At 28.7% G+C, this 8,585-nt stretch overlaps 2 protein-coding genes across 2 annotated transcripts; both read left to right on the forward strand.

Moving 5' to 3' along the window:
* The first annotated feature begins 3,379 nt into the window (after window positions 1-3,379).
* On the forward strand, window positions 3,380-5,745 carry LOC100570421 (ring canal kelch homolog). Its single transcript, XM_029489946.1, has 6 exons — window positions 3,380-3,567; window positions 3,636-3,732; window positions 4,760-4,919; window positions 4,990-5,102; window positions 5,164-5,460; window positions 5,518-5,745. Exons 1-6 carry the CDS (start codon window positions 3,380-3,382, stop codon window positions 5,686-5,688), a joined length of 1,026 nt encoding a protein of 341 aa, XP_029345806.1. The 3' UTR covers window positions 5,689-5,745.
* Window positions 5,746-5,757: 12 nt separating this feature from the next.
* On the forward strand, window positions 5,758-6,278 carry LOC103307669 (kelch-like protein 3). The gene is made up of 2 exons (XM_016802925.2): window positions 5,758-5,978; window positions 6,053-6,278. Exons 1-2 carry the CDS (start codon window positions 5,813-5,815, stop codon window positions 6,235-6,237), a joined length of 351 nt encoding a protein of 116 aa, XP_016658414.1. The 5' UTR covers window positions 5,758-5,812; the 3' UTR covers window positions 6,238-6,278.
* Window positions 6,279-8,585: the final 2,307 nt, after the last annotated feature.

Genomic DNA, 8,585 nt, shown 5'->3' on the forward strand with positions numbered 1-8,585 from the left:
AATTTGAAAAAACATCGTACAGTGATGCGGTGCTAACGGCACTCGTCGCTCCGCTCCGCAAATCGAAAATATCCCCCGACTTGCTGTGCAACACCTCCCCAAGTGGGTCACAGGGTTAAGAAAATTGCATTTTTGGTGCACCGAGTCACCGAGCGGGGTCACTCGCTCGCTTCGCTCGCTACGCTCGCTCGGACAATTAAAAACGAAAATATCCCCAGTCAAGTAGCATTGCACGCATGCGTATAAACGTAAAATCGTAAACTTTGGAAGGCTATAACTTCTAAAATAATAGTTTCCGGGAAAAAAAAAATACACCATCGTTTTAAGCATAAAAAAACAAAACTTTTGAAAAAAAAATCTTGAAAATCGTGAGGTGGTTGGTAAAGTAGACTTTAGCCAAATATTGTTATAACAGGATAGTGACTAGATACTGACTTGTATCGAGATCCATAAGTAGGTTAATAATAATATTATAATCACATAGGTATTTTTAAAATTATTAGAAACTGATCAATTGATATTTGTTGATACTTGATGGTAATTGGTAAGTTTTTCTAGAATGGTTTTCGATTCTGAACACTGTTATGTCAAAAAGTTACGGCAAAGTACTAAAGAAGCCATTTGAACACACAATATCATTAAGGCAATATACAGTATACAAGAGTATACAAGAGCATGTAAAACTTCTAGAAATCCGATTCCTAAGAAATAATGCAGTATATCCATGGATTGCTGCTTTTGTTCGTTATGGCTTTACTGCACTTTTGCTTGGTATTTCACCTGAATTCCAGAATTTCTTTGGAACAATAATCGATTTTCAAGGAGTTTATAGTGGTTTTTACTGCATTTTACCTTAGCATTGTTCTATGACCTTCGTAAAAAAAGACGCGGGATAGTTCAATTAATAAGAATATTATATAACCTCACTTTTCACAATTTTGGAGTTAATGCAATTCTTGGTAGCAGGGCAGTATATCCATCATAAATTATTCTTCTATGCCAAAATCATATTATGTGAAACATTGCTCTGTGGTCAAGCCGAACGGAATTAATAGTAAGCACCTGCTCTTGATATTGCTTATATTATTTTGTGACGTACCTATCAAATTTTATTTTATGTTTACTAAATATTGTTAAATATAAAGCTAAATAATTCTGTGTTATTTATTTATATTTTATTATTAAATTTCGAATAATTTAATTTATAGTCGTTAATGGTAGATTGAAAGTACCCAACATTGAACATTCAATCACTCATTGAGATATAATACGCAACACGGCACACCGCAAACTCCACAGTCAATACTAGGTATAGTCTATGTGCACTGTGCATTGACATTCGACATCAGATACAGGTGTGAAGTGGCTATTTTATAATTTAAATTGTGTAATAAAATATATTGAATGTATAGGTAATTTTTAATTCTCGGTTTTACATTGATTATAATATAGACTTATATTTCAATACCATACCTACCTATTTCCTGCAGTATTTTCCATAATTACGGTGATTTGAATCCAACTACAATCAATCAGTAAGTCAATACATAATATTCTATAAATTGATTTCAATTCAATAATATTTTATATTTTCACCGTGTCTAGACGCCCGACCATGGTCAAGCATACGTTATCTTACCTAATTTGGTTAAGAGTCTAGACTAGTGGTTTTAAAAATGGGTGCCGTGGCACACCGGTGTGCCGTGAGCATTCATTAAGTGTTCCACGATCTTCTGAAAAATGTCAACTAATCGTACAAGAATAAAATTATAAAAATTTATTCGCCCATCAAGCACACATTTCTTATTAAATGTATATAATTGTAATTCAAAACAATATTGTTCATCTAATTACTTTAAAAAGTTCAGTGTGCCATAAAAATTGTTTGAAGTGCCTGCCCGGTGTACTGTGTTTAATATAAGTTTGAAAACCACTGGTCTAGACACAGGGTAATATTTTACTAACAATAAAAATATGCCACATCATTCAAACTTTAAATAATATTGACATTCATGATGTGACATGTGAAGCGACAAATAATAAACTTGTACATTTTTAGGTAAATCATATAGGTACATTATTATCAATTACTTTTTGAAAGACACCATTGTTCTGATAAAAATAAAATGAAATGAAAGCCCCAAAATAAATTTTAAGTCTAATATAGAATCAGTATACCTATTGTATTTTTTTTTTATTATTATTTAAATAATTTCTTGTTTTTATTTTTGATTCCATCACCTACTTGCTACAACAGATATATACATTAGCTAAATATAGGAAATATATTATATAATTTTAATTTGTTGCCTGATAATCATTTTATAACGGTCTGTACAAATTTTAGAGCCAAAAACTAAAGAAATGAAAGTACACCCGTGGCATAATGCATACAATCTACAAACTAGGAACAATGAACATCATTAATTGCTTATTATTATTTATTTCAAAAATCATTTACTTTTTCCACTGCTTCTAAAATTTAGTATTAGTAGAAATGATGATATAAAAATGTATCACAATTTTTAAAATAATTTAAATATCAGTAATGTCAGTAAAAGAAATGGATGGCTTACTGGCTTCATCATGTGAAAATTATACAAGACCAGTTTTGAAATGCAACGAAAATATCCAATTCATTTCAGAAATAACTATGAAATTCACTCTGTTAGAATACTAGAATTGGAATACTTTTTTTTAGTAAATCAAAAAAAAATTATTATTTTTAATAAACTACCTAGGTAATAAGTTGATAATTTTTTAACAACAGTATTTTGTTGGTTTTTACCTCTTAATAGATACTTAATTTTAGTATTAAGTTTTAACTCAATGATGATATTAAAAATATATTTATTTTTAAAATGTTTTAAAACATGTTATGGCAGGAGAAGAAATGGATACCATTCAGGCTTCATCTTGTGAAAATAACCCAAAGCAAGTTTTGAAATCAAATGAATGTGAACCAACACATTTTAGAAATAGCTTTCACTCTGTTAGAATACTAGAAGACTTACAATCTCTACGCAAGTATGTTAACAGTGATTTTACCTTCATTCAAAATAAATATTGGTTACACTTTTTTGTTTTTAGAAATGAAGTTTTATGTGATATTAAATTTGAAACGGATGATGGATGTATAACATTTGGTCATAAAAATGTTTTAATGGTAGCTAGTCCATATTTCCGAAAAATGTTTAATAATTTTGATGAAAGCAATAAAGATCTTGTTAAAATAAATGAATTAGATTCTACCGTTTTACAAATATTAGTAGATTATATTTATACTGGTGAATTGATAATGACAAAAGAAAATGTATAGGTATAATTAACAAGTCAATTTGTTAAAGACTAATATAAAATTGTTTTAAATGTATTATTGATGATTTTCAAGGTATTGTTACCAGCAGCAAACATCTTACAGTTAGATTTTGTTAGTGCTGCATGTTCTGAGTTTTTACAAAAACAACTGAATGCATCGAACTGTCTTGGCATCAGAGCGTTTGCTGACTTACATAACTGCACAGAATTGTTATCAAGTTCTGAAGCATTAATAAAAAAACAGTTTCTGTATGATTTAAATAACTTCATTCAGTAATAAATTATCTATATAATTTATTATTTACATTTATTTCCAGGGAAGTGGTTAAAAATGATGAGTTCCTATCATTATCTTCTGATGATGTGGTTAAGATAATCTCTTGTAATGATCTTGCTGTTCCATATGAAGAAAAAGTAAGCAAACTGCAATATTAGTTATTGTTGTATGTAAAGTCAATTTAATACAAAGAGCTGACACATTAATATAATATTTTACTATAAATTGGTGGTTTAAAGGTAGTGTAATTGACTATTTTTGAACAGTCATCCACAAAAAAACAACATTGTTATCCTGTGAATTAATTATATAACTAATTATTGATAAGTGAGCTTAGATATTGCACAGTTATAGAAAAATAAACTTTACTACGCCTTACGGTTTAAATGTTTACGTAAATGCATGAGTATCAAATCTGTACTAACTTTGAATCTAGGAATAAAACATCACAGATAAAAACGTTAAGTAAAATATAACAAGAGTAGAATAGGTACTTTCAATTAAGCACAATGACCAATAATCTTTAGCCATAGGGATGTGCAGACTAAACACAGATAAACAGAAAAATAGACTATACCAACACATTTTTCACAATAGGTAAGAAAAATGTTAACATAATTTTTATTAGCTACCTATTTGTTGTAATCAAGGTTATAATTGTACAAAGTATCAATCATCTAATGAAAAATTTGTTTCAGTTCTATTTTATCCATATTAAATAATGACTAGGTGATTATAACTTGCACAACACTTCCAACAGACCATATTGAATCGGCCTCAATATGAAATTCTGCTGCACCTGTTCATATGCTTATATTGTATTTATAAAATTCAAATAATATATAATAAATATGATAAAACCACCTATAAAAATTAATACAAATCATTTAATAATAGTACACGCATAGAAAGTTATGAAAGTATTGACATTAATAAAAATAGACTTAATACCATAAAAATCTAATAAATATTCCTTAGCTTATTAAAAAAAAAGAATAAATCCAAGATCTATTATTTGTTTAGGACCCAGTAATACACTAATGAGTAGTTTCACAAATAAATATGTTAATTTGGGAATATATAGATAGAAACGCCTATGATCTTAAATATTATCGTTTTGAGATATTTAAATTTAAATTTAATTATTTGTATTCGTTTTTGTAGGTATTTGAAAGTGTTATTAAATGGGTAAAACAGGATTTGGATCAGAGAAAAGATGTTTTCTCAGAATTGATGGAACATGTACGTTTGCCAATAATAGCATCTAGGCCTGATATATTATTAAATATAGTAAACGAACCTCTTCTAAAGGATAATCTTAAATGTTTGTTATTTTCATAAATATGCATTCATTATGAATTAATTAATTTCATTAATTATTATTATGTTTTTAGGTAACGGATATGTAAGTGAAGCATTCCATTTTAATCTACGAAAATCATTTCAGTATTTCACCATTCCACAAACAATCCGTTGTAAACCCAGGCAGTTTGGTGATTCACAAAAAGTATGATTCCATTAGATTTATTTATCTTTACAATTTTTTTTATCCATTTATATTATATTAGGTTATTCTAATGTTTAATTTGTATGGTACATCGCCAAAGTGTTATACAGAATGGTATGACCCAGTAACCAAACTACGTAAGAAAGCCCCAGGAATAAATGATTGTCGTAAGTTTGCTGGTCTTTGTGTTTTAAGAGATCAATTTGTGTTTGCTGTGGGAGGTGTGAATGGCTTATGTTCACAATCTGTTAGTATGCTTGATGTATCTTCACAATCGCCCTCTTGGGTTCCAATGGCCAACATGGTAGTTAAACGACTACAATTAGGAGTTGGTGTATTGGATGATTGTATATATGCAGTAAGTTAAATCAGTATTTTACTTATTCTATATTATAATATTGTTTTGTAATTTTAGGTTGGTGGAGGTGTACTGCACAATGAATTAAGCAGTGTAGAGGTGTTTGATGTCAGTATTCAAAAATGGAGATTGGTAGCTAGTATGTCTATTAAAAGATGTAATGTGGGTATTGGTGTACTCAATAATTTATTATACGCGGTAACTTATAACATTATTTATTTATTTTAAATTTGTAATACATTTAATAAATTTTAATTAAATTGTGTAGGTTGGGGGTTGTGGTAATAGTAACGTTTTGAAATCTGTGGAATATTACGATCCCTCACTTGACACATGGACACCAGTCACAGAGATGTCTGTATGTCGTCAATATGTTGGTGTAGGAGTTTTGGACGGTCTTATGTATGCTATTGGTGGCTATGATGGACATAAGTATCTTAAAAGTGTTGAGGTTTATAGACCGAGTGATGGAGTTTGGTCTTCTGTAGCTGATATGGAAATATGCCGCTATAGTCCTGGTAACTATAACAATTATATTTTTTATGATGACATTTGTAGAAATATATTGAATTTAAATAACATTTATGTGCAGGAGTAGCCGTTTTAGATGGTTTATTGTATGTTTTTGGCGGAGAATTAAAAGGATCATCTATTGTTGATACCGTAGAAGTTTACAACCCCAAAACCAATATTTGGACCATGGAGAGATTGTCAAGAAATGGAGTAAAAATTTATGGTGGAGTAGTTGTTGATAGACCACCTAATTGTATTAATTAATCAGCATAATATATGATGGTCTTATTGTTTATAGTAATATGATTATATGTTATGTATAATTTATGATGGAACTTGAATTGTTTATTTTTCTTTTTGTGAATGTTTGATTAAAATATATTAAATTGTCAAGCATTTTTACTATGTGAAAAAAAGTTTCTCAAATGTATAAGGCTATAACTAAATAAAAAATATTCAAAATATTTAAAAATGTTTACCATTTATGAAAAACGCTATTATAAATATTTTGTGAAAAATTGAAGGGTCTACGGCTATTATGTTTTGAGTTCCACCAAAAAAACGAAGATGATTTTTTCATAAATTTTCTTTGCGTAAAAATTAGGTACCACTTTTTTTCATTTATTTTTGTTTTTCTTGATGCTTTCCAAACCTGCTTGGAATTTTGAATTATGACCTCCCAAAAGTAACAAAAAAAATTGAATACTTAACAAGACTGCATTGAAAAATTGAAAAAATTTGATATAAATGCAGCCAAAAAAAAAATTTCATTTGAACATTTTCAAACTTACAGCGGCTATAACCGTAGCTATAGGTACTTGAAATTTTCATCAAATGTTTATTTTATAATTTTCTATGGTAAAATTTTCAATATATTATTTTGACTCGTTTTGAGTTGAACCATTTATTTGAGAAATGACGCAAGTCACAAAAAGGTGATACGGAGATAACAAGAAAAAACTATTTTTACGCTTCCATTGATATATGGTAGATAAACCGTGTGGTCTAATTCCAAGAACTCCTCAAGATACACATGTAAAAAAAAAACTAAATTTTGTCCTATGGGGGGGAAGTGGGATCCATTTGAAGTTTCTGGACTTAGTTGTTTCTACAATAAACGATTCTCCGTGGTGTAAATGCTTTGCTGAATTACTATAGATTCATACTGGACTTACGTTTTTTGCAAATGTTCACACATGATCCGTCTATCATTTGATAACACATTCCACACTTCATTTCTTATATTCACACAATTTTTTTGAATACCAATATTTTTTTGTAGTAAATTAATTTAAAACGTAATAACTTTTTTCATAACATTTTTTTCGGGAATTTACTGATATGAGTAATTTTTTTAAATTATTTATTATCCATATGACCATATAATTTTCACCATTTCTGACAAACGTTTAACCAGCATAATTTTGTTCAGGTCTTCTTGTTACACCTGACTGTATGTGCATGAACATATTAAATACTATAAATATTTTATACTAATATATAGCTTTATTTATATTTTTTAGTTGCTCATGTGAAGATAAAGATATTTACAATTTATCATACTTTTACAGATCCCACGATGCATTTACCCAAATAAAAAAAAAAATTGCTTATGGAAGAACTTTCTATTCAATTTTCAAGTTTTTGGCCGAGCAAATATTTTTTATAATCAGGCACTCTATTAAAATAAAAACATAATACAAATTAAAAATCGTAATTTTCTTATAACTAAAAATAATCTCCAAAAAGAGTCAAAATATTTTTAAGATTGTAAGGTATTTAAAAATCTAAATATTCGGTGAAAATTGCACGTAATCTATTATTTTTATTATAGTTACGCCAAAAAAACAAAATCAATTTCGTCGAAAACTGGTTTTACGTAAAAATCTGTTTTCCCTTAAGAAGTCATTTCACAAAACATTTGTTGTCTGACAAGTGCAAAACATAGCAAATGTTACGCTCAGCAAATCACGTTGAGCTCCGTTAGTTTCAAAATTAGAGTGAATTGGCCTCTTATAAAATGTAATGATTATGATTAAGCCGTGTTTCTGTAGACGAAAATTTGGTTTTTGAGATTCCAAATCTGACTGATCATCCCTATAATATTATACATCATTACGCGTCATATAATCAAGCCTGGGCAAGTTAATGATAATTTTTAACTGAGTTAAGTTAATGTAAAACATTTTAACTCAGTTAATAGTTAAAAGTTAACCTAATTTTTTTTTTAACTCAGTTAAGTTAAAAGTTATATGAACATTTTCAATTAACTTATTAACTTAAGTTAAGTTAAGTTGTTTTTTTTTTTTTTATAATACCTTTATAATTTGCCCTCATTAGGCTGGTCGCTTTATTCTTTGCCATTAATGTGCAACTCGCAAATTGATTCTTATTTTGTTAGCATGTTATCGCACTACAACTTTAATCAATTTAACTTAGTGCATAACCACAACAATGTCATTCTTGATTTAGCCTTATCTAATACTCACATAACAGTATCTAATGACCCAGACCCATTATTACCAATAGATACACACCACCCGGCACTTAATATATCATTAAACTGCGATCATTATGATACCTTAACAACTGTCCACGATTTAATTTATGAT

This window comes from Acyrthosiphon pisum, chromosome A2, assembly GCF_005508785.2.
Source record: "Acyrthosiphon pisum isolate AL4f chromosome A2, pea_aphid_22Mar2018_4r6ur, whole genome shotgun sequence".
Taxonomy (NCBI): domain Eukaryota; kingdom Metazoa; phylum Arthropoda; class Insecta; order Hemiptera; family Aphididae; genus Acyrthosiphon; species Acyrthosiphon pisum.